At 37.9% G+C, this 25,087-nt stretch overlaps 1 protein-coding gene across 4 annotated transcripts in view; it reads left to right on the top strand.

Annotated features, from left to right (window-relative positions):
• Window positions 1-13,802, top strand: part of LOC114054148 (nucleolar protein 4) — a 427,691-nt gene extending 413,889 nt beyond the window's left edge. For all 4 annotated transcript variants that reach the window (XM_027877295.1, XM_027877294.1, XM_027877291.1 and 1 more), the window contains one exon: window positions 13,609-13,802. In XM_027877295.1, coding sequence (XP_027733096.1) covers window positions 13,609-13,802 — 194 coding nt within the window. The remainder of the gene's footprint in view (window positions 1-13,608) is intronic.
• Window positions 13,803-25,087: the final 11,285 nt, after the last annotated feature.

Here is a 25,087-nt window from a genome sequence, read left to right as displayed (position 1 = left end):
GAGATAGCCCAGCAAAAGAGTATATATAGAGAGAAGAGAGGTAAAGATGAAGATAGACTCTTAGGGGATGTTGATATTCAAGGATCAGAAGGAGGAAGATGAACCTGGCAAAATAGACTGAGGAGTGGTAAGGTGGGAAAGAAGAGAACCAGGATAGCATCATGGAAGCCAAGGGAAGAGAGAGTATCAGGGAGAGACGATTAGCAATGTCATACCACAAAAAGGTCAAATCGAATGAGGACTAAGAAAGGGGCATTTAAAATACATCATAGAGAATGGTTTTAATAAAGAGGGAGGAAGCCAGATTGCAAATGAAAAGTGAGTGAACTGAACTGTGAGAAAGTAAGGAGAGTGTATATAAACTTTCTTTGTAGTTTAACACTGAATGGAGAGGAGAGTCATAGGATGATAGCTGAAGGGGCAATAATAGATTAAGGAAAGGTTTTCTTTTGTTTAGGAAAGACCAAAGATTAATATATATATATGTGTATATATATACATATATATACACACACACATATATATAAAACATATATACATGCATAAATATGTACATGCACATATATCCATACGTATATGTATTGTGTATATATATCATATTTGTAGATTTGTGTATATATGTGTATGTGTGTTTGTGTGTGTGTGGTAGAGATGGTAGAGATGGTGGTAGAGAATGGTAGAGAAATGTGGGCTCTCATCTCTCTTTTGCTATTGAGATCAGAGCTCAATCAACTTTTCCCACTTATAAAATGCTATTTATTGAGAAGTTAGAACAATGAAGATTGATGAGCTATTTACATACCTGTAAAGACCCCTGCATCAATAAGATCATAGGATTTAGAACTGGACAGAACCTTAGAGATCATCTGAAGACTAGATTCTAGTCTAGTATAACCCTCTGATGTTGCAGATAAGGAAATCAGTCTAAAGTGCTTAGATGACTTGACAAAATTCACAGAAATAATAAGTAGCAAAGCCAGTAAATAAATGGTAACCTCCATTTCAGTCAGTTACAATGATTAGCAGAGGGGTTAATGTTTCATTGGAACTATGATGGAAAAAGAAAAAGCTACTTCCAAAGATTCCAAAGTTTAAAAAATTTCAGATTGTCTGATTAAACTCCTCACTTTGTTTAATAGATCCAGTTGGTTCCAAAACCTCAGAAAATGTGAACTGAAGGGGCATGTCCACTTCAGCTCTATCTGGAGTATCCAACAAAAATAATTGTTTTTACTGTGCAATATTGACTTGGGTTTTATGGTGTGGTCTTCCTAAAAGCCATCTCTCCACTGCATAATAAACATGGTTCTTCATGTATCTTTAAGATACAAGAAGACCTCTAGGGAATGCTGCCCTGTCTTTTGTTACTGAATACAGAATAAAAAGATTTCATTAACTTTCTAGATTCTTTCTTCTAGAGCTGGCTACAGTATAAAGGTCAGGTACTTTCAAGCGATGTGACCTCATTGTGTCTACTTTCAGTTTTGTGTCTTCCTCCAACTCCTTCAAAATTAAAAAAAGATGAGTTGAGCTTCACTGGTCTCATCAGAAATTCTGCTGGGCAGGACAAGGGTCCTAGAAGGCAGCTTTTCTCTTGCCCAGGAAACCTTGCCCTCCCTGTCTAGAAATGAAAATGCCCATTCACCAGCTTTCAATTGCCTGCGTTTTGTCAACTGAATGGGGTTAACTAAGGCATAGGGTACCAGCTCCTTTCCTGAACAAACATATAGCAGCTACCTGTTCTAGACCCAGAAGATCATCTCTTCACCAACATGAGAGACAGCCTGGTGTAGGAGGCAGAGGACTCTCCTAGAAGTCAGGAAGGATTCAAGAGTTCAAATCCCACTTCCGACATACACTGGCTTTGTGACTCGAGCAAACTCACTTAACCTGAGGAAAGTAGGACTATAAGTTTCAGAGCAGGTGTCTGATATCCATTGATCAGGCAAGTTTCCTTATTAAGAGTTCCTTGTACCAATGAAATCATAAATTCAATCAAAAAATACAAAAACAGAAACAACGATTTCAAATTCCAAACAGCCATGACTGCAATTATTATTTTTCCATTTAACTTTGTAAGCAAATTCCAGTTTATTTTTAGTGTTTGAATCTTGAATGCTGTCATATAGATCTCCATCCCTGAAAAATACTTAGTCTTTGTGGTATTCCATTTTGCAGGAAATGCTGTCCCTAGCTAGGCTAACTTTCATATTCAACTATTAAAGATAATAGATGTTTTTAATACATTCTGTGGTTAAATCCATTCTATCACTTAATCAAACTCACATCTGTGGATGTGTTTAAGAAATGATTGTGCTTTCAATATATGAATGGCAATTAATAGAAAGGAGTAATGTTTCATGATTCAATGTTCAAACACATTAAGTAATTTAATCTAATTAATGTAATTCCAGACCTAATCCTTCAGATCTTGGATTCCTTGACTCTTTTAGGCTGACTGAAATGTTTCTCTTTAGAAAGGTATTCCATACAGTTACATGTATTTTGTATCTAAAATGACCTTGAATGTCACTATAAGAAAAGACACATCACCTGACCCTTAAATGTTTCTGAAAGTATACAGCCCAATTCTTTTTTAATATGGTATCATGGCATGGGATTACTAAGGTTTCAGGGTAACCATATTTGATTAGACTTTTGTACGGAAGGCCATATTCAAAGAAATGTTTCAATGGATCTATGTAATAATGAGTTATAATGAACTCCTACCATCTTTGCTTTGTGAATGTCTTATAACAATCAGAATCCATTCTATCTAAATAAATTCACAATAAGATACATGCAACCTTTATCTTTATAGTCCAGGGCCACTCTTGATAAACTACTCCATTATAACTGTGGTTTGCCTTGAGCAGATTTTCTCTACCAGTTTTCTCATTCACCTTGAAATAGTTATTTTCTCTTAGCCAACCGGCAGAGGCATGAAAGTTTGAAAGGAGGAAAACTGGATCAACTGTTGAATTCCTTGAATGTCTAGCTAATCTACCCTCAACAACTTCACCTTAGCAGCAATCCTTGTCATTTCTTCATACACGAAGTTTTTATTTGTTGGTTTGTTTCAATCCATCAATAAGATGTTATTTGTCTTAGCAAAAATCTTTGGATATTTGGTAAAGTGAGATTAGAATTTGAAAAGAAACCATTTGTGCTGGGCCTATGGGAGAACACCTGTATTTCCTACTGCCAGAGAGGCTAAGGGGGTTGAGCTCTGGAGTTCTGAGCAACAGCAAGGCAGAAGCCAATCAGGTGACCACTCCTGGTCTGTTACCAACGTGACGAGCCCAAGCTAAGGGAGATGCAAACTGACCCAGGTTAGAGATGGAGTAGGTCAAAGATCTCATGCTGATTAGTAATAGGATAAGGCCTTTGAATGGCTGGTGTACTTCTGGCTTGGGTGAGATAGAGAAGGAAAGAAAGAAGAAATGAAAGAAAGGAAAGGGAAGGAAAGGGAAGGGAAAGGAAATGGAAGGGAAGGGAATGGAAGGGGAAAGGGAAAGGGAAAGGAGGAAGGGAGGGAGAGAGGAAAACAGGGAGTAGGAAGGAAAAGAGGTAGAGGGGAGGAAAGAAGGAAGGAAGAAAGGAAGGAAAAAAGAAAGAAGGACAGGAAGAGGAGAGGAAGGAGAAGAGGAAAATAGGGGAGGGGAGAGGACAGAAGGAAGAAGAAAGGGAAGAGAAGGAAGACTATTTTAAGGCATTCATGCTTAAACTCTCCCTGAAATCTGCTTTCCCATTTTCCTCTATCCCTCGCAAATTTAGCTCATTGTGTCTCTCAAGGTCTCTCTATTGTTACAGTGACTAGGAACCCCTCCAGGCACTTTATCCATTGTTTTGTATTATCTGTGCTAATGTTCCCCTCCATTAATTTGGATAATTGAAAATAGAATGTATGGGCTTCCCAGCATTCTCCTGACACATGCTAGATAACCCCACTTGCCCTCTTGCCCTTCTTTTTTTTTCATCTTTTCACTCAGAATTAGTTTCTGAGGAAAATTAAGTTATTAAAGAAGCATCTGTTTCTGCTTTATTTTTTATTTTGACTTCCTTTTAATTTTTTTTAAAGAAACTGAGGACTGACAGGAAACCCAGGAAGATTTCTTCTGCCCCTAGATGAGGCACAACTTAAAATGTCCTAGACAGTTCTATTATTACTATTTTCTTTCAGAATTTCAACAAGTTAGAACAGGAGGTGTTGCGGGGAAGTAAGTTTTAAGAAACTAATCTGGAAGAAGCAGCACTAGTTTTCACTTCATCCAATAACTGTGGTCTCCTAAAAATATAGATTTATTAATTATTAGCCACTTGAACTCTAGGACAATTGAAAAATAACTATATTTATAAAAATATACAAAATTTGCTTATATTTCTATTTAGAGTAGGATTAAAAACCGCATCACATATGTCAATAGAGTAGCTGTCAATTTGTGGAAGGTGATAGAAGCATTTGGTAAATTGCTAAGGAAGACAAAACCAACTTTATGCTTTAACACAGCCATTTAAAAACATTTTACTGCTCTTCCCCTCCCCCAAGCCAGTCCTGCTATAAATCATGGTCTGCAATAGCAATGACCATTTTGAGGGACAATGTTGGATTTATTAGGACATTATTGGTTCCCAGAAGGCTATTAACCATCAAACTGATTGTTAACTACTGGTAACAAACAATTCCAAAGGGATTATTGCTGAGATAACTTACACATAGCCTTGCCTCTCAGGGCTATCAGTGCTTTCTCAGCATTACCAGAATAAATTGCTATCATATACCTATGACCTATAGACAGCGTGTTAAATAATGGATGCTACCTTAGAGTATGGAACTCCCAATGAACCTTTCAGTTTACAGAATAAACAAACATTTGTCCAGCAGGTTTTTAGTGGTAGTTTTATTTTTCATGTAATCATGAGATAAATGATCATCCAAGAAGGTGAATAAGGGCCCCCTAGAATTTCCATATTTGGAAGTTAAAGAACCATTGGTTATTAATGAGACATGGGAGATACATGAATATAATAGATCTTGAAACTGAAAATAATATGTTGTAATAAATCCTGAAATGGGCCGCCTCAGGAAGTGGGGAGTTCCCTGCCACTGGAGTTGTGAAGAGGCACAGTGTTCTGGTTAAGGATGTTGTGGAAAGAATTAGTGTTACAGGTGGGGGCTGTCTGCTGAGGTCCCTTCCATCTCTGAGGTTCCATGATTCTGTGAAATGTAAATGACTTATCCAGTAGAGTCTGCAAGTAGCAGAGATAGTGGTATGCATTTGTAGAGAGTTCCTGCATCTTAGAATTTCCTGTACTGGTCTCTAGCCCCAGACCTACTCCTACGACCTAGGCCTTACATCTTGAAGGAGTCCCTCATAAGGATGGAGTTGAGAGATAAAGCCTATCTAGGCAGCTAGGTGGTACCATACTGTAGAGGATGCTGGGCTTGGAGTCAGGAAGAATTGAGTTCAAATGCAGCCTCACTTACTAGCTTTTCTACTCTAGGTAAATCACTTAACCTCTGTTTGCCTCAGTTTCCCCAACTGTAAAATGAGGCACAAAATAATTTACCTCCCAGAGTTGTTGTAAGGATCAAATGAAATAATAATTGTAAAGTATTTAGTCCTGTGTGTGGAACATCGTAAGCACTACATAAATGTTAGCTAATATTATTATAGACGGATTCCACCCCTCTAAGCCTTGTAGTAGGAAAGACATGTAATATGTTGTCAAATAAAATAGGAGCTAAAATTTAATTAGAGAATAAAGAGACACTTTATTCAAAAATTTTACTAGAGCTGTGAAAGTACAAGGCATTTAGACATAAAATGTGAGTTTCTATTTATATTACATTTGTAATAAATATAATGAAGGGTTGAACATCTTTGTTCATTCTTAAAATTGTGAGGTGATATGTCTCTTCAAACGTGGAGAGGAGTAAAAATCGACTCATCCAGAAAGGGCTTGGTTTTCACTCTCTAGAGAGTGAGAGTTACTGCATTTGCTATGAATCCCTATAAAAGCGCGACATTTAGAGTCGCTGGGATGCCACTTTTTAAATGAGGGAATTTCATAACAAGCGGATCCTAAATAAGCCAAGGGAAAAAAATTACAGCACAAGATTTGTAGCAGGAATGGTCATTTTTTAAAATTTTGTTTTCCTTTTCCTTTTTTTTTTGGTTCTAATAATCATCTAATAACCTTCTATAATCATCCCAACAAATAAACAACATTAGCTTGGCAATGCAATATGTTAACAGAAAACATGACAGTTGTTTTCTAGGTGATAAGCACACAGACTAGATAGTTCAGAGAGTGACTGTCAGTCTTCCTGTCATCTTGTAATGGTTTCATTATTTTGCATGTCAGGCCTCTTGGTTGTCAATTTTGGTTGTTCAGTTGGTCATTGCAGGCTTACGTCACTTTATAAACCCTTTTCTGAGTTTGCTGAGAAGAAGCAACAGTAGAAAAAAAAGGAATATTTAAAAATGTCTCTACTTATCAGAATAATGGTTCTCTAATCCTCTGAGAAGGGCTGAACTACAATAGTTGGTCCTAACAAGGATTAGCTGAATAATTGCTCTAAGAAGAGCCTTGTCTGAGAGAAATTCAGACTCTGGGAGAAAGAATGTGGTTCAGTACTTTCTTTTATTAGTGGGAAAGGTAAAAGTAATTGAATGGAGAGTGCCCTGGTATCCCTTTGGTAGAGGGAATTCCCAGAAGAGGAAGCTCCCTTACCCGCTATAGATTGGCATCTTCTTTGCATCTCACAGTCAAAGAGAATTGCCTAGAACACCAAGAGGGTAAATGATTTGCCCAGGGTCTCATAACCAGTATGTGTTGGGGAGTAGGACCTTAACCCAGTTCTTCAAAGATGGCCCTCTATCCACTGTGCCATGTTCTTTTCCCCTTGAGGAGAATGAAAACAAAAACAAAAACATGGCTGTTGTCATAAAAATGTTTTGGACTTTATGGGGATGTCAGGTTGTATTCATTTTCTCAAACTATTCTTAGAGATAGGCCCCAGCAAATACAGAATATACATACCTCCAGGAAACAAAACTTATAAAACAAAACATTAAACCAATACAAGTGTAAGGTCCAGAATTCCCCTGCTAGGGAACCCTGTACCTCCCCCATAACCGTGGGGTGAGTTTGATGCCAAAGGAAGAGGCCAAGAGGGTCCAGATTGATTATAGGAGTTTAATCAATCGTTATAAATACTTACAAACAGGGACAACCTGGGGTGGCTACCGGACAATTCGGTGGATCCCTGAAAAAAACCCCAAGAATTCCCATGGTAATTATAGAAATTAGACAAAGGGAGAAGGAACTGGTTCTTCACTTCAGATTGGTGGATATTTTAGGGTTTTCTGCTTAGTTAATGTTTTGGCTAATATTTTAGTTTATACTTACTATTGAACCCAGCTCCCAGACATCCAGGCATTTACCCAGTGCTGTTGGGTAAATGTCCAGGCACTCAAGGTTGGATACTGGTCATGTAACAGTCACAGTATCTAAGTTATGATTTTTTAACAGGTCACCATGTCTGGGCTTCTACCTTTCACAGATTTTAAGTTAATGACTTTTCACTTCTTACTCTGTATAATGGCTTTTCCCCAATCAGGACCCCACAACAAGTGTGGATAGTAAAGCATTGGCATCATTTACCAATCAAGCATTATTGCTTTTTGGAATAGTAAACAATCAATAGTTGATAAGCAATAAGTGTCAGGCACTGTGCTAACTGCTGGGAATACAAAGAATGGCAAAAGACAAGCCCTGCTCTGAAGGAGCTCCCAGTCTGATGAGAGAGACAGCATGCAAACAACAATGTACAAACAAGGAAGATAATTAACAGAAGGAAAGCACTTAGCATTAAGGGGGATTGGGAAAGACTTCTCATAGAGGATGGGATTTTAGCTGGAACTCAAAGAAAGCCAGGGAAGCCAGGAGGGAGAGATGAAGAAGGCGAGGATTCCAGGCATGAGGAACAGTCAATGAAAATGCCCAGAGTTGGGAGACGGCTTGTCTTGTGGAAGGAAGAATAAGCAGACTACTATCCCTGGAATGCAGAGTCTATGGATGGGACAAGTTGTATGAAGACTGAAAGGGGGTACCAGGATGTGAAGAGCTTTGATTGCCAAAGAGAGGATTTTATATTTGATCCTGGAAGTGATGGGGAGTCATTGGGGTTTATTAGTGAGGTGGATAGGTGGGTAAGCAGTGCCATGAGTGATGTGGTCAGACTCATCCTTTGGGAAGATGATCTTGACAGCTGAGTGGGAGGATGGACTGGAGTGGGGAGAGATTTGAAACAGGGAGAGCAAACAGAAGGCAACATCAATAGTCCAGGCAGGAAGTGATGAGGCCCTTCACTAGAGTGGAGAAAGTATCAGAGACGAAGATATACCCAAGAGACGGTATGAAGTTAAAATCGAAAGATGGGGTATGGACAGTGAAAGAAAGGGAGGCATTGATGGTGACGCCTAAGTTGTAAGCCTGAGAGATTGGAGGATGCTGTTGTCCTTGACAATAATAAGGAAATAAGAAGAGAAGAGGGTTGGGGGGGGGGGTATTGAGTTTAGTTTTGAATGCGTTAGTTTAAAATATCCATGGGAGATCCCAGTTCAATGTGTCTACTAGGCTGTTGGAGATGCTAGCAGCATGTCAGCAGGGAGGTTGGACCTGGATAAGTAGATTTGAAAATCATCAGCATAGTGATGATAACTGAATCCATACATAGAGACAAGGGTGTCTAATTGTATATGATACATTTTACACTTTCTATTCCATTCCCATAGATTACATGATTAGATATAGAGGAAATTCAAATAATGGCCCCCAATCAGCTCAGGCCCCAATCCCAGATATATTGAAAGTCTCTAACATTATTTAAACTCAGTCATAGAACTTTTTTGGGGGGTAGACCAGGCCAAGGAGCATGTATTTTACAAGCAAAATACTTAATCAAATTACAGTAATTAGTAAGAATGATCGTATATAGCACAGAGGATGTTGAATTTGGAATCAAAATACCTGAGTTCATATCCTAACTCTACCATTTGCTGTTGTATGGGGCAGCTAGATGGTAGAATGTGGGACCTAAAGTCAGAAAGACCTGAATTTGAATCCTGCCTCACATATTTACTAGATAGGCAACTCAGGGCAAGTTATTTCAATTCTGTGTGCCTCAGTTTCCTCATCAGTAAAATGTGGATAATAATACCTATACAGGATTGTTGCAAGGATCAAATGAGTTAACTTATGTAAAACATTTTGCAAACCTTAAAGTATATAAAGCTAAGATTATGATTATTGTACCTTGGACAATTCACTTAATCACTTTTGAATGCCTCAGTTACATCATCTATAAAGTGAGGGGGTTGTGTGAAGTGTCACTTAGGGCACCTTCTAGATCTAACTCTGTGATCCTTTGATCTTAGTATCCAGATCTTAGAATTACTAGGGCAAAGCGATCTTGTCAAGGGAATTTAGCACCTTGTTAAAGAGGCATTCCAAAAATCCTTACCACGTGCCTCTTGAGAACATCCTTTATAAGAGTATGTGCATAAATATGTATGTATTATAGATAGATAGATCTAGATATCTCTATACAACATATATACACACACATATGTGTATATATGTACATATAGTCATTACAGTGTAACTGATTTTAAAAAGCAAATGTATGCCTGCTGCCTCCTAAGCTGATAGTAGGCTTTTTAAAAAAAATTTTTTTTTTTCCTGAGGGATAGTAGGATGAGCAGAAGTTCATCAGTGTGTAGAACTCTAGGCAGCTAGGTGGCGCCATAGTGCACAGAGCACTGGACTCAGAATCAGGAAGATTCATCTTCCTGAGTTCAAATCTGGTGTCAGACGCTTCCTAGCTGTGTGACCCTGGACAAGTCACTTCACCCTGTTTGCCTCAGTTTCCTCATCTGTAAAATGAGCTGGAGAAGGAAATAGCAAACCACTCCAGTATCTTGGCCAAGAAAACCCCAAAGGGGGTCATGAAGAGTTGCACATGACTGAAAATGACTGAACCAAAACAGAACTCCTGGTGTGGAAACTCCCTTTATCAAAGTAGATCAGCAACTCCACTGCAACTTAGTTTTAGAGTTGCCTGTAGCACCAAGGGATTAGATTACTTGAGCATGGTCACACAGCTAATATCTGGTAGAGGTAGTTCTTGAACCTAGTTCTTCTTGACTCCAAGGACAGCCTTCTATTCGCTACAACACACTGTCTCAAAATGAGTTTTATATTTGGAAATAATAAGAAAAAGGATGATTTTAAATGACTTGTTCTTATGAATACAATTATTCAAATTTTGCTTTTACTATTCAAAGAGAATTTTTCTCTTTTATTTGAAAAAGAAATTACTACATTTGTACTCAGCAAAAGCCACTATTCTAGATACTTTGGGGTATACAAAATAAGAAAAATATGTTCCTGTCCTCAAGAGGTTTACAATCTAATTAGTTTCTTTTCGGGTAACACATCTAGCTGTGGGGGGTGAGGGGGGAGGTATATCATAATCACTAAGAATATGCCTGAAGAGAGGCAGAATGGCATAGTAGGTAAGGAGCTGGCCTCAGAGTTAGGAAGACCTGAGTTCAAGCTCTGCAGCTTGGATAAGTCACCCAAACTCCGGGCCCCAAGCAACTAGTTGCTGATATGCATTGATAGAGAGGGTTTCCTCACAGAGAATTAATTCCCTATAAGAATGAAATCACAGGTTGGTACCAAAAACAAAACAAAATACAAACAAACAAAAAGAATATGCCTGTATAAATGCTTATGACTCTCACCTCTACATAAAAACAATTTCATTACGCTGAGGAATGCTTTGTATTTTATTATTATAATTTTGATCTTTAAAAAAAATTACCCAAACCTAATCCATATATTTCCCCAGAATTTTATACAAAGTAAGTATTTAGTTTCTTTTGGTTGGATCGAGTTGAACAAGGCACTGAGATGTTGTGCCAAGCTCTGTTCAGTTGCCCAATGTTGACATAAGGTATATCAGTGGTGTTAAATTTGAATAGAATCAGATCCCTTTGGGCCACGTAACTGATTTGGGAAACCACAAATTACCGTTATCTGTGTTGTATTATATTTTTATTTATTTTGTTAAACACTTCCCAATTACATTTTAATCTGATTGGGCCACATTGAGAACAAAAGATCCATGGGCCGTGAGGTTTTCAAGTCTGCCATATGTGTGGAAATGGCTTCTTTTTGAGAGTACTGAATGTTCTCCACACCCTGAGTACTTATTTGGTCAGAAGTTAAAATTGTAGAACAGAGGCACAGCCTTCTCTGGAAGGCCATACCAAGGTCTGCAGAGTGCTGCCATAAAAAGCTCAGAGATTTCCAAAGAGCGAAGTAAGATGGAAGTCCCCCAAACAAAGCTGAAACACTATTCCATATCAGCATAAGGCTTATGAAAATGAAGATCATCCCATTGGTGTGAGTAGGCAAGAAAGCAATACATGCAAGGCTCTCCTATGAAAGAAAGTTCATAGGCTTCTTAGTCTGCATCTGGGAGGGAACTCAGAAGTCATCTAATTCAATCACCCCATTTTACAGGTGCAGAAACTGAGACCCATGAGGCCAAATGATTTGTCCAAAATCACAGAGCTAGAAAGCATCAGACACGGGATTTGCATCCATGCCCTCTAACACCAGGGCTAGCTCATCAAAACCTTGGCAATATCTATTACTGAAGGGAAAGGCCATCCTTTATTTTTTCCTTTCAGAAAGAGATTTGTTCTGGCACTGGGCTCCATTCAGTTATGTAGTTAATGGATATCATTGACTATAACTGGATTGTCAATCAAGGAAATGATCTGAAAATTAATGAGAGCTCTTTCAGGTCACACTGCCCATAATAGGACAGTGACCTTTTTCCAGATAATTATGGTTTAGTGGGAGAAGTCCTGAATTTGGAATCAGAGGTTCCAGAGTTTAAATCCAGACTCTGCCACTTAGCCCTTGTGTGACCCTGAAGAAAACAGCTTACATTCTTCCACCTAAGTTTCATCAACTAGAAAATGAAGAAATCAGATGATTGCTAAGGGCCCTTCCAGGTAAAGATCAATGATGCTACTTTTATTGATTTTTGGACTTTTGGATTAGTGCCGTTCTGTGATTTGTGTTTGTGACTTCACTTCTGGAGTTCCTTCACTTTAGACTCCTATAAGGAGATGCCGTGAAGTGGAATGGAAAAAAGCTTGAGTCTCAGAACCACCTTGAGGCGAGTCTGAGCTCTTCGAGCCCCGATCTCCTCATCTATAAAATGAAAATAAAAATATTTGTACCTTCTACCTCCTGGAGTAGTTCTGAGGAAATTAGTTCCTAAATTGGAAAGCACCATGTAAGTGGAGATCTTATTCCATATAAATAGATCTTAATCTTCCCATTGACTTCCTATTCTTCCTATTGCACAGGAAGGAATGTGCAATATAGGTTCCAAAGCCAAAGCTTTGAAAGGCTAAGGTAATCCATAAATTGATAGATGCTGGTAGCCAATTTGAAAATGCCTCTGCTCTAGTTCCAGTTCTTCCCTAGATGAATTCCAAGGACGCTCCTCAGGGCCATACCCGTTCCATACCTGCCAGATCTGAAGCCTCTTCCCTCTTCTCTGGCTGACCTTTGGTTGAAATTGCTAAGAGTAACCAACTCTGACATCTTTATTAAAAACCTCTAAAAATTTGTCTTGAAAAAGTTGTAACAGCCTTTCCCCAAATACATGTTGAAACATTCCAGCAAATGGCACCCAAACCAAGGATGCACTACCTTATAGAGGATCCTAGAATTAGAATTGAAAGGAACCAGCAACACGTAAGCTCCTTGATAGTCAATATTTGGTTTTTGTCTCTGTATCATAGGTACCTATCAGATGCCTGGTACAGGGTTGGCACTTAATAAATGCTTGTTAACAGAATATAGGCCTATCTCCTCACTTTGTGGATGAGGAAACCTTAGCCCAGAGAGGTGATACTGCTTGCCTAAAGTCACACAAGCAATAAGTTGCAGATTTTTGAGTCGTTTCTGACTCTTCTCGATCCTATTTAGGGTTTTCTTGGCAGACACACGGGGATGATTTGCCATTTCCTTCTCAGCTCATTTTACAAATGAGGAAACAACTCAAACAAACAGGACTAAGTGACTTGCTAGTAAGGTCTGAGGCCAGATTTGAACTCAGGAAGATGAGTCTTCCTGACTCCTGGCCGCGTGCTCTATCCACTGCGCTGCCTCCCTGCCCTGGATAAGTTGCAAAATCAGGATTCAAAGGTATCTTCTGCCACTGAAGGGTGGAATCCCTCCGTTCGATGCATAAAGTGCTTTGTCTGATTTCATTCAAAGTGCTGATTTCATTGTCACTTGCTAGAACCTAGGTCTATCAACTCTAGGACCAATGCTCTTTTTAATATACCACACTATTAGGACATTGCAAGTATGCAAAAAGTGTGGAGATCGGTTATTTAGCGGCTAATGAAAAGGAAAGATTTAAGTGCAGTAAGATCTTTAGATGAAAGGTGCAGTGGAACCACAGAAGTTATTGATTGTATTTCTTGTGGCTTTGATTTCCAGGTCCCACCGATCTCAGCATGAAGAGACAATTAGCCACCAGTTCTGGGTCCTCCAGCACTTCTAGCTCCCGACCCCAGCTGAGCCCAACTGAAATCAATGCTGTGCGGCAGCTCGTGGCGGGATACCGAGAATCTGCAGCATTTTTACTCCGCTCGGCAGATGAACTGGAAAACCTTATTTTACAGCAGAACTGAATTCTGTGACCTTGGCACTCACTGGGTCTCATTTTGGAGTTTCCACTAATGACATGTTGGTTTCCCAGAACAGATGCTTCAGGTATTACTACTGCACGGTTTTTTTAGGAGAGTTAATTACCATAAAGCCACACTGTTCTTGATCCTTAAGGTGATGTGTTAAGGTGCTTCAGGGGAACTCTGGCCTCTGATCTTTTCGAGGTACTTTCATGTGTCCAGCCCATTGCTTTCTGTTTTAGTCTATCAGCATAAATATCGAAAAAGTGACTGTAGAATGCTAACTCACAGATGAAACAGAAGATGCTGTGGTCCTTTCCATTGGTTCAAGCTGCAAGTGCAATATTGTGGAATATGCTACTGACTCAGTGGACCGAAAGCTGCAGTATATGGCAAAAAACAATGCCAAATTTCCTGTTGGTACAGGATAAAACAGCAATTTAAAGGATCTTGTATTTTAAAAAGAAAATGTAATTTTTATAAAAAAAATGTTTTTTTCATTCAAAATTGTCATTTTTACTTTGGTAACTTTTTCACTGGTCCTAAAAAAAAATGTTTTGAGAAACTATCGTTAAGTCACCTTTCCATTCTCTTTTTTTCTTTTTCTATCTCCAAATTCTTTCTACAAAAGAAAAATACACTTGATGCTGGAAAATTCATATATCTACATTCTGTAAATCATCACATCAGAAACTACTACCCAAAGGAGCCTGCATTACTTGCGTTCACGATGTTTTCAAAGTCACCCCATTCAACATGGCAGCTTTCCTATTGGCAATTGTCATCACAGAGCTGGTTTTTTTTTTGTTGTTGTTTTTGTTGTTTTAATTTTTGTTGTTTTTTTTTTTGTTTGGGATTGTGGTTTTTTTAATGATATCTATTTATATAAAGACATATCATTTTTTTTTAAATCACCCTCTTGGTTTGTTACAGCTGCTCACTCACGATTACTGCTGCTGCTGCTGTCTTGTAGAAGTTCCTGTAGTACTGATTGGATGTAGATGACTGAATGTTAAATGGTTGCAAGTGACAATCTGAAAATTTGCACTCTTTTCTGTAGTTTCCTTTCCATTTTTCTTTCTGAGATACTTTCCAAAAACAAAAAAACAAAACAAACAAACAAAAAAACAAAAGGCCATTTCCTCTCTGAATATGCTTTATAGAATTCTCAGAACCAGTCTCCAATGTTCTCCAAACTCTCAGTGGATGCAGCTGTGACTCCTAGTGAACTCTCACCCTGCTTCTTCCCAGCCCTGGCCCTGCTTTCTTATTTTCTAGTGTTGGAGCCACATAAATGGTGTTTTCTTTGTGCACTAAGGCAAGCTTATTTTTAAATATATAGAGATGAGTCCTTTAGTTGATGCTTACTTGTACTATTTGTTCTATTGTTTAGATTTGGTTGGATAAACAAATTCCTTGTACATTCCTGAATTTGCCTTATTTCATGTAAAAAAAATTCTGTAATTCCATTTTTGAGGATGAGTTTAAGGCATCAGTGAGATTTCCTATCTACTTGTTCCATAGAGTTTTTCAAGTAATGACTGTGATTGTGACCCAGTAATGTGCACTTTTCTTGTGCCTGTGGACATTGCTATGCTTTTCTTCTTCTAGTGTTTCTAGAATTACTGTTGCTTACAGTTATGTTTTAAAAAAAAAAAGATAAAAAACCAAGAACTTTTGTGATACTGTTGGTGAATATAAATGTGAAAAAAAACCTATTGAAATATGAGTATTTTGGAGATACATAGATTCGCAAACGTTTCAAAGTGTGGATTTAAGATTCACAGATTTAAATGAAAATTCAAAAAATGAGGGCTGGTATAATTTCTCCTGTTTTGTTTGGTTAAATAAACAGATTTCTGTGTTTAAACATGGTTGTGAAACCTTATAAACTTTCCAAGTGTTCTAGTGCCTAATCTGTTTTGAACATTTTGCCTTTTAAATGCTAAATAGAACTGGGTAGTCCTATCTAGCACAAACTGACAAGTCAACCCCATGTTTAAAGAAATAACCAAGAAATACAAGGATGTTATATACCTAGTGCATAAGCCTAGTGAAGAATTCTCTCAAAAGCAGAAACAGAGTAGAAGATAAATAAGAAAGACCATATCACTACAAGCTTTAATAATTCAAACCTGCAGGGTAACACAACTAGGCTGGCACAAATCCATCTGGTGATACTTGGTCTCCTCTAAGCAGGTGTATTCTCTTTCTTTCATAGGGGGAGGTTTCATTGCCTTGGAAAAACATATACCTCTGGGGGCTGTGAAATTTTAGTCAAAGGCATCTATTACGTGATCTGGGATCCAACATCTATAGTAATTTGGGAATTTTGCTATAGTTGTCATGTTATTAGGTAAAATTCAAGATGGATGGAAAGCCTCATACTAAAAATATATCTCCATGTAGGAGAATTTTTAATGACAGTTATCAATCAATCAATATTTATTAAACATTTACTTAAAACAGTTGCAAAACCCAATTCTATCACTGGGAACTATAAACTCATAATGGAAAGCTAAATATTAACTCATTTGTCCCATCTGAGTCTTCCTCAAAAGACTTTATTCATTCTTTTCTCTCAGAGCACATTTGATTGAAGTGTGCATGTTAGTGCAAGTGTGAGATCAGAAAGAAATCAGGCTGAGGCCTAAAGAAATGGGTTTATGAAGAAATATGAAAAGATTATGTAGTAGTGCTCATTGACACTGTTCTGCCTGCCATTAGGTACTGATGTCCCTGAGACATGCTGACTAAAACCCTGTGGATTTCTCAACCTTTTAAAGCCTCTTTGGAAAACTGAATTTGGCCCCATAATGGCAGATATTTTAAACCATAAACATATGGAAAGTCATTGGCTTTTACCCTGTTTTCCATAGAGCAGAAACAAAATAGCTCCATCTACCCATCAGTCATCTTGAGTTTTTACCATGTATTTTGCTAAGCTTAGCTCCCAAAACAAGAGAGGGGGAAAAAAAAAAAAACAGCTGATAAGACAACAAAGCTCATCTTTTGAGGGCAGAAAGCAGCTATAGGATTCACTTCACAGTTCTTTTCTTGATAATCCATAGCTGGGAACCAATCTTAAAATATTGCAATTAACAGTTGATTTCTGTCATTTTGTCATGTAAGGATAATTCTACCGTACTGTTTGCTATAGGGTTTTTCCTACCACTGCAAAATAAAAATGGTTGAGGACTGCATATCAGCTGCCAATATGTGGGCTGCTCCTCATAGATATTTTTTGAAGACTAAAAACAACTGAAGACTCCCCACAGGGGCATAAATGATTGTAGTTAATTAAAAGAATTCTGTCAAAGTCCTTTTCAAGGTTTTAAAAATCAGCATATTTGTGCTTGTTTATAAAAACCGCATAGAAAGATTTTTTTTCTCAAATGGTGCCTGAATATGGCTTTATTATTATAGGGTTGCTTAAGAATTAATGTTCAATGCTGGAATGTTTTTTCCCTTTATTTTTAACAAGAGAATGGAAACTTTTGGTGAAAGAGCCATACTTTAAATCTGATCAAAGGTGGGTATGGGGAGGGGGAAGGAGGAAGTAGGTCATGATGGGGCTCAACTATTTTTTATTTGATTTTCACCGAAGTCCAATCACTGTCTTAATTTTTGATTGCTGTTTTTTTTTTCCCAAAAAAGAAAGACATTGATGTCACTAGAATTTATCTGTGCCAGATAAGAACTCTGGTGCCTTCTGAGCTTGAGTCTAAAAATACAGTCTAAAAAACTTGTCTTGGATTTCCTAAGCAGATGAGACTAATACAAGAAAAGGACACTACCCTTTATTCTAGTCTTTGTTGTTATGATAGAATAATGTCCTTAATGGACAGATCAACTTGAAAGATCTAGAGGTGGGTTCATCGTCATGATCCATTGGGATTGAACAAGTATCTAATATACCCAGCACCACTTAAAGTATGCTCTTTTTCTGCCAATTAAGTGGGGCAGTAGCAGTTTCTTGTTACACCTCATTCATTTATTTCATATAGGAAGAAAACATACTCACAAAGTAAGGAACTATGACAACTGGTATAAATAGTTAGTAGTTCACCAAATTCGACAAACCTCTCAGGTCTTCATTCAAACGGTAAATTTTAGGTAAAATTTGCAAGGTGTTATTTCAAATACATCATTTTCTCTCTTTCTTTCCATGTGAGGGGGAAACAAAAGATCTAGGTCATAGTTCAAGAAGTTTATATCCCTCCAAAAATTCAGTCTTTTTCTTCCAGGTCTTCCTTCAGATTCCCAAAATTCTGATTTTTTTTTTGTCAGAAGTCTTTAATAAATAAAAAGAGGTAATATAATTATGTATTTCTGTGAATCATTTTGAACATTTTTATTTTTTAAAAAGTGTTCAGTTTGGCCTTGCTGAATTGTATTGCAGGTATGCTATTTAGAATAATGAACATGAAAATATGTAATCCCAGTTCCCCCAAAGTGACAGAATGTATCATCTCTTACATAATCTGATAAGGGTTACTAGAATGACTACAGGAAGGTTATTTTATTCAGTCACAGTAACTCTGTAACTGAGTAGACAGTACTCTGTGTACCAGACTATGTACTAAGTGATAAAGGGCTACAATCAATATTTTTGGAGAGAGCACACACATCAATGAAATTTCAGTACCTTGAAGTAGTGTTTACTGGAAGACATTCCATGGCCAAGTGGTTGGGCTTACTGAAGACCAAGATTTTTTCCCTGACAGTTATTTCAGGGTAGTGTCCCTCTCTCATTGCCCCGCTCCCTTTCATCCCTGTCCCAAAGGGAAGGATTTCAAAAGAATTAGTTGAGTCTTGTCTTGGTGGTATCAGTCAGTCAATCTATAAACATTTTAAAGTGACTATTACGTGCACTATGGAGATACAAAGAATGGCAAAAGACAATCCCTGCTCTGAAATAGTTCACGGTCCAATGACAGAGACAATGCACAAATAATTACGTACAAACAATCTACATACAGGATAAATAGGGAATAATCAGCAGAAGGAAGGTATTAGAATTAAAAGGGACCCTGAAGGGCTTTCTATGGAAGGTGGGATTTTAGCTGGGACTTGAAGGAAACAAGGTGAGCCTGGAGGCAGAGATGAGAAAGTGTGTAGACCCAAGCAGAAGATTACAATGAAGAAAAATAGCAAGTTGGTTTGAGGAGAGTAGAGAGGTCACAATGGGTAAATGTTGTGAGTTTTTTCAAAGGTAAGTCATAGACTTAAATTAATATAATTTCATTATTCACAGATGTGCTTGATGTAATGATGCACATACAGTAACATGTCGGTGATATTTCATGTGGCACTTTTACTCCAAATCCTTCAATGGTTCCTTGTCGTGGAGTCAAGAGAGAATTAACTGGGCTGAAATTCTACTAATGATACTGAACAAAATTCAAGCTCCTTTGGCCAACATTCAAGACCCTCCAAAATTTGGCACCATCCTGACTCCCCAACCTTATTTTGTTGTATCTGCCTCCAGATGCTCTATGCTCCAATTTAGGTGGCCATCTCTAGCCATCCTGATCTATATCTTGCCAGTGGACCCAGATGGCTCCAGAAGAGAAAGTGATTCTAGTAACCTTGCACAGCTGCCCCTCACTTAAATCCAATTAATTTGTAAGTCATGGCATCACCTCCCTGAGGTCTTGGTCCTCTTCGAAAATGAAGGACAAACAACAACTAACAATAGCTCCAATTTAACTGGTCCAAACTCACCATCCCTTGTGCCCAACTGGCCCTTTTTCACCTCCGTGTAATGTTTACACTGTTCTCTACACCTTAAATGCCATCTTTCTCTCTCTCTCTCTCTCTCTCTCTCTCTCTCTCTCTCTCTCTCTCTCTCTCTCTCTCTCTCTCTCTCTCTCTCTCTCTCTCTCTCCTTCCCTCCCTCCCTCCTCTCTTAAATTACTATCAATCCCTTAAAAAAAAAAACTCAAATTCAGATCTTCCTGTAAGTCTACCCTAATCTCTCCACCTGGTAATGACCTTTACCACTTGATCCCTCATACAGCACTTTGATTGTACCTCTCTGGATGCGCTTATCATGTATTATTAGAATCATTTGCATATGCTGAACTGTATACTTCATGAGGGCAGGAATCCTGCCTTGTCTAAATATCATATCTCCCCAGCACCTAATACAGTGCCCTGCACACGGAAACACTTAATAAATGCTCATTGTTTTTATTGCTAGACAAGTACCTGTATTTGTAAAGAATTAGTAAGAATTAAATCCCAAAGAGCTGAAAGGACAAATGACACCAGAGCAAAGCAAAGGTTTCTCTTGCAACTAAAGTGTGCCCAGTAACATGTTTTGTCAGTGAAAACCAGCAGCACTTAGTTCCATCCTTTCCTTTGAATGATAAAGACAGTGGACAGATGACTTTTCATCTGTTCAGGAATTGTCACTGTTTCTTGCAATTTAAACTGTGACATGCCAAAATTAATGCTGTCTTTCTAATAATTTGCTCATTCCAAAACCACAGCTTATATACCTAATGATAAATACACCTGTATATTTTAATACAGTGAATAAAAATACTCACTGATATTTATAGTGTCACAAAAGTCTTAGAGTAATTTTAAGCTATTAAAACTTAAATCTTTTAAGCTAGCTTAAAACTGCATCAATGCATTTGGTGCGCCCTGTATCATGTTATACAAATGCTAATTCATTTGATCCTCAGAGTAACTCTATAACGTAAATACTATGGGTATGATTATTCCCATTATACAGAAAAACTGAGGCTAACAGAGCTTAAATATCTTTCTGAAAGACACACAACTGCTAAGTATTATTGATAGAATTTCAACCCAGTTGTCTCTTGACTCCAAGTCCAATTATTTCACCATATCCTACTGTTGTGACAAATAGCTAGTACTCAGTTAATAGCACAATGGTCACCCTTTGTCCCCTTCAAAAAGGCAATAAGCAGGGGAAGCTAGGTGGCATAGTGGATAGAGCACCGGCCCTGACGTCAGGAGGACCCGAGTTCAAATCCGGCCTCAGACCGAACAGCTGACACTCACTAGCTGTGTGCCCTTGGGCAAGTCGCTTAACCCCAATTGCCTAAAAAAATTTTTTTTCAAAAATTCAAAAAGGCAATAAGCCCATCTGATAAATTCAAGCACTGAGTTAAGAACCAAATCTTTGGGCATTCTTCAAGATGACTTGGCCCTTGATTTCATATCTCAGCCTAACTGAAAGATTTGTACTAATAATAATTATTTTTAAATCTCTTCAATTTGTCTAAATAAGAAGAAAATAATAAACAAAACATTAAGGAATTAAACAGAAATTAAACAGGCTTAGTTTTATTTTCCTTAATTTATTTTTTCCCAAGCTAAAAGTGAGCGATAACAAATGTACGCAGCTAATAAAGACCAGATATAAAGCTCGAAAAAGGGAAAGGTTTCTCTTTTAAAACTATGAAAAACAAGAGAGAAACTTCTAAGTCACACCTAACCAATAAAGATGTAAAAGACTGAACAGCTGAGTCCTTAAAGATACATCTATTCAAATAGATGATTTTATTCTTAGATATAGTATACATCTTTGTATCCTGATTAAAATAAATATCATTAAAATAAATAGAATTGCAACAAAAATATCACTATAGGGGCAGCTAGGTGGTGCAGTGGATAGAGCACTGGCCTTGGAGTCAGGAGGACCTGAGTTCAAATGTGGCCTCAGACACTTGACACTTACTAACTGTGTGACCCTGGGCAAGTCACTTAACAAGACTGTATGTATATGTATTGCTATATCATCAGTTCTTCACCTACAGTCTATGAACTTTAAAAAAAATCTGTCAACTGCATTTCAATATAACTGGTCTCCCTTATAATCTTATGTGTTTCATTTCATGCATTTGAAAACTTTCTTCTGAGGAGGTCCCTAGATTTCACAAGAATAAATGGCCTGTAACACTTTAAAGTTAAGAATTCCTGGTTTGTAAGAAAGTTATTGGTAAATTAAAAATGCATTTTTCCATGAAAATAATGTTATAAAGTTTACTTAGGTTCCAGGCTAGCATGTCAGTCAGTCAATCAGCATTTATTAATTGTTTACTGTGTGCCAGGAGGGGCAGGTAGGTGGCACCGTGAATAGAGCACTGGGCCTAGAGTCAGGAAGATTCATCTTCCTGAGTTAAATCTGGCCTCAGACACTTACTAGCTGTGTGTGACCCTGGGCAAGCCACTTAACCCTATTTGCCTCAGTTTCTTTATCTGTAAAATGAGCTAGAGAAGGAAATGACAAACCACCCCAGTATCTTTGCCAAGAAAATCCCAAATGGGGTCACAAAGAGTCAAATAAGACTGAAAAACAACTCAACAGTGTTAATAGCATAAGTTGACAGCCATTATAGGTACAATGGGTCATCTGTGGCTTGCCCTGGGGGTTTCTATACTCTAAGTAATCTGTGATGTAATTGGTCCTGGTATGCCCTTCATCAACACAGATCATAACTCCTCCCAAGCCATTTTATCCTATGCAACTCTTGTCTTTCCTATCATAAATTCTCTATAGTGGATCTACTAAGCACAACGCATAGCTTCCTATTATTCTTTTTTTTTTCCATCATGAAGATACCAGAGTAACACTCAAAGCATCAATCTGCTGTGCCTCACTTTTGTTGCCTTGTTGGTGCTATGCTGAAGCCTACTTACTTATACCCTAGATTTGATCTTCCTCTTCAATTTGACTTGTCACTTTAATTAATCTGAGGTCATTGTATCCCATCCCTGATAGCCATCCAGGATCACCAAGAGAATATTGAGGCCAGCACTAAGCAGTTTGTAGTATACCATTTCCCCCAAGGCAATATAGACTGAATCATTAGACCATAAGCTCCTCGAGGACAGGGGGAAGCCTTTTGACTCTTTTTTTTATCCCCAACAATTAACACAGTGCCCAGAACATAGTAGGCACTTCATAAATGTTTATTGATTAATTTCCTCATACTACTTAATTCTGGGCTTACTATCCATCTATATTATTTATATAAGATATATACGCATACATTTACGCATATCCAAACACATACACACATATACACGCACATAGATATGTATGTATGTATGTATGAGTATGTATATAATACAGATCTATAATTTCAACAGAGGAAGCTTCCTAGTAAGGAAATCTCCATTGATGTAGGTCAGCACTTTCTAGTCTTAGAGATCTTCCAATGAGAGGTTAAGTGACTTGACCAGGGTCACACAGCCATTACTTGTCAGTCATCCAATTAATACAATGCCATCTAGTAGAGTAGAAAAAGCACTGATTCTGAAGTCAAAAGTCCAAGGTATAAATCTCAGTTCTGATGCTTACTCCCAGGGTGATCTTGGGTAAGTTGCCTTACCTTCTCCAGGGCCTCAGTTTCTTCACCTGTAAGATGACAGAATTGAAGTCCATAGCCTCTGACGCCTCCTCTAGCTCTATAATGCTATGATCTGTGAATGGGAGAGCTTGGCGAATCTCATTATTAATCAATAAGCACTGATTAAGTAGATACAAAGTACTAGGTACTGTACTATCATTAATAATAAATATCTGTTTTGGGAGATCTGAGATCTTCCATGACCCTGGCAAACAAATAACTTCAAATTTATTTCAATGTTGTTGTTGTTCAGTCGTTTTCAGTTCTGTTCAACTCTTCATGACTCCATTTGGGGTTTTCTTGGCAAAGATATTGGAGTGGTTTGCCATTTCCTTCTCCAGCTCATTTTACAGATGAGGAAACTGAGGCAAACGGGGTTAAGTGACTTGCCCAGGGTCACACAGCTAGTAAGTGTCTGAGGCCAGATTTGAAACCAAGAAGATGCATCTTCTTAACTCCGGGCCCAGCACTCTATCCAAGAGGATAAATTGATCAAAGTAATTTACATGGCCACTTGAAGTCTTCAAGAGTATGGACAAAAGATATCAGATATACGTGGGGTGTGATCTGTATTGCTGGAGAAAACTCTTGATTCAATGAGATTACGGGTCCATCTGAGTATTTCTCATCTGAAATGTCACATCTGAGGAAAAACTTCAAGGCTCTATTTTGCTCTACTAAATCAAACGCTTCCTAAAATCAATAAACAAGGACAGTGAGTTCTTACAAGAGTTCACTATCCCGTTTGGTCAGTTCTATAAAAGTGAATATGTGGTAGTATACTGTGTTAAGAACTGACTTATGAATGCCTTCCTGTTCTCTCATGTTTTCATCTCTAATGCCCTTGAAGTGTACTTTATAGACATGAGAAATCAAGTGTTTGGATTGGTAGTTGCTAATGTCTACTGGGTCACTTTTTTCTCTTTTTGAAGTGAAAATACACTGTTATTCTTTTGGCCTCTTACCCACTTTAAGGTAATTTGAGAGCCAAACACTGAGTGCATTTGAAATTGTGTGGCCTCGAACAAGGATTTTTTTTTCTCTTTTGCTGATATCTTTTCAGTAAGGCCTAGAACCTAACCATCATTAATAACACTGTGTCTGTGGAAAAATATGTCCCCATGTTGCATGAGGATAAAGGATTGCTAGGACACTGAGAAAACCTCCTTCTACCACCCTCCCACTTTCTTGAGACCACAATCATTACAACAAAGTTTGGATAAAGTAAGGATCAAAGGGTGGCCTATATTACAAAATGAACTGACCACTATATGTACGTTTTGATGTGGGTATGCATACATATATGTGTCTATGTATACATACCTATGACATTCATAAGTAGGATGTTCATACATCAAGGAGTGGTTAGATTTGACATTTACTTTAGGCACTTTGTTCTTTTCAAATTGCTTTCACATGAATTATCAAAATGTCAGAGAGTCCCTTGGAATTCATTTAATGACATTTTAACAGAATGTCTTAAATTCAAATTACATCTGAGAAACCAAAACAATGTTAAAAAAAAGGGTGGGGGTAGAGGATCAGATCCAATTTTAATTTTCAAATAGGGAAAAAAAAACAACAATAACCTAACTGTTCTTCTCTCTCCAGACCACCTTCTTAGGAGGTTTTTCTGCCAGAAGAACAGAGAAGCAGAGAAAAGAGAGCCATCTTACATTCTAAGGGTTGGGTTAAACCCCAGCATTCCCAGTGGGAGGGTCAGTCCTATTAAGCTGCACTGGATCATGGGGTTGACCCAACTGTGTTCACAAGGTGCGATAGGTAGAAATCCTCACTTTACAGTAAACCACCTTGGACTTTTTTTCTGTTTCCCTGCAGGGATGATGAGTGACTCAGATTACATTTAATATAGTGTGATGCAGGCAACACGGA

Source organism: Vombatus ursinus, unplaced genomic scaffold (assembly GCF_900497805.2).
Source record: "Vombatus ursinus unplaced genomic scaffold, bare-nosed wombat genome assembly UNPS02014812.1, whole genome shotgun sequence".
In the NCBI taxonomy this organism is placed as follows: Eukaryota; Metazoa; Chordata; class Mammalia; order Diprotodontia; family Vombatidae; genus Vombatus; species Vombatus ursinus.
Note: the sequence above shows the minus strand (reverse complement) of the source record. Positions and strands in the feature narration are given on the sequence as shown.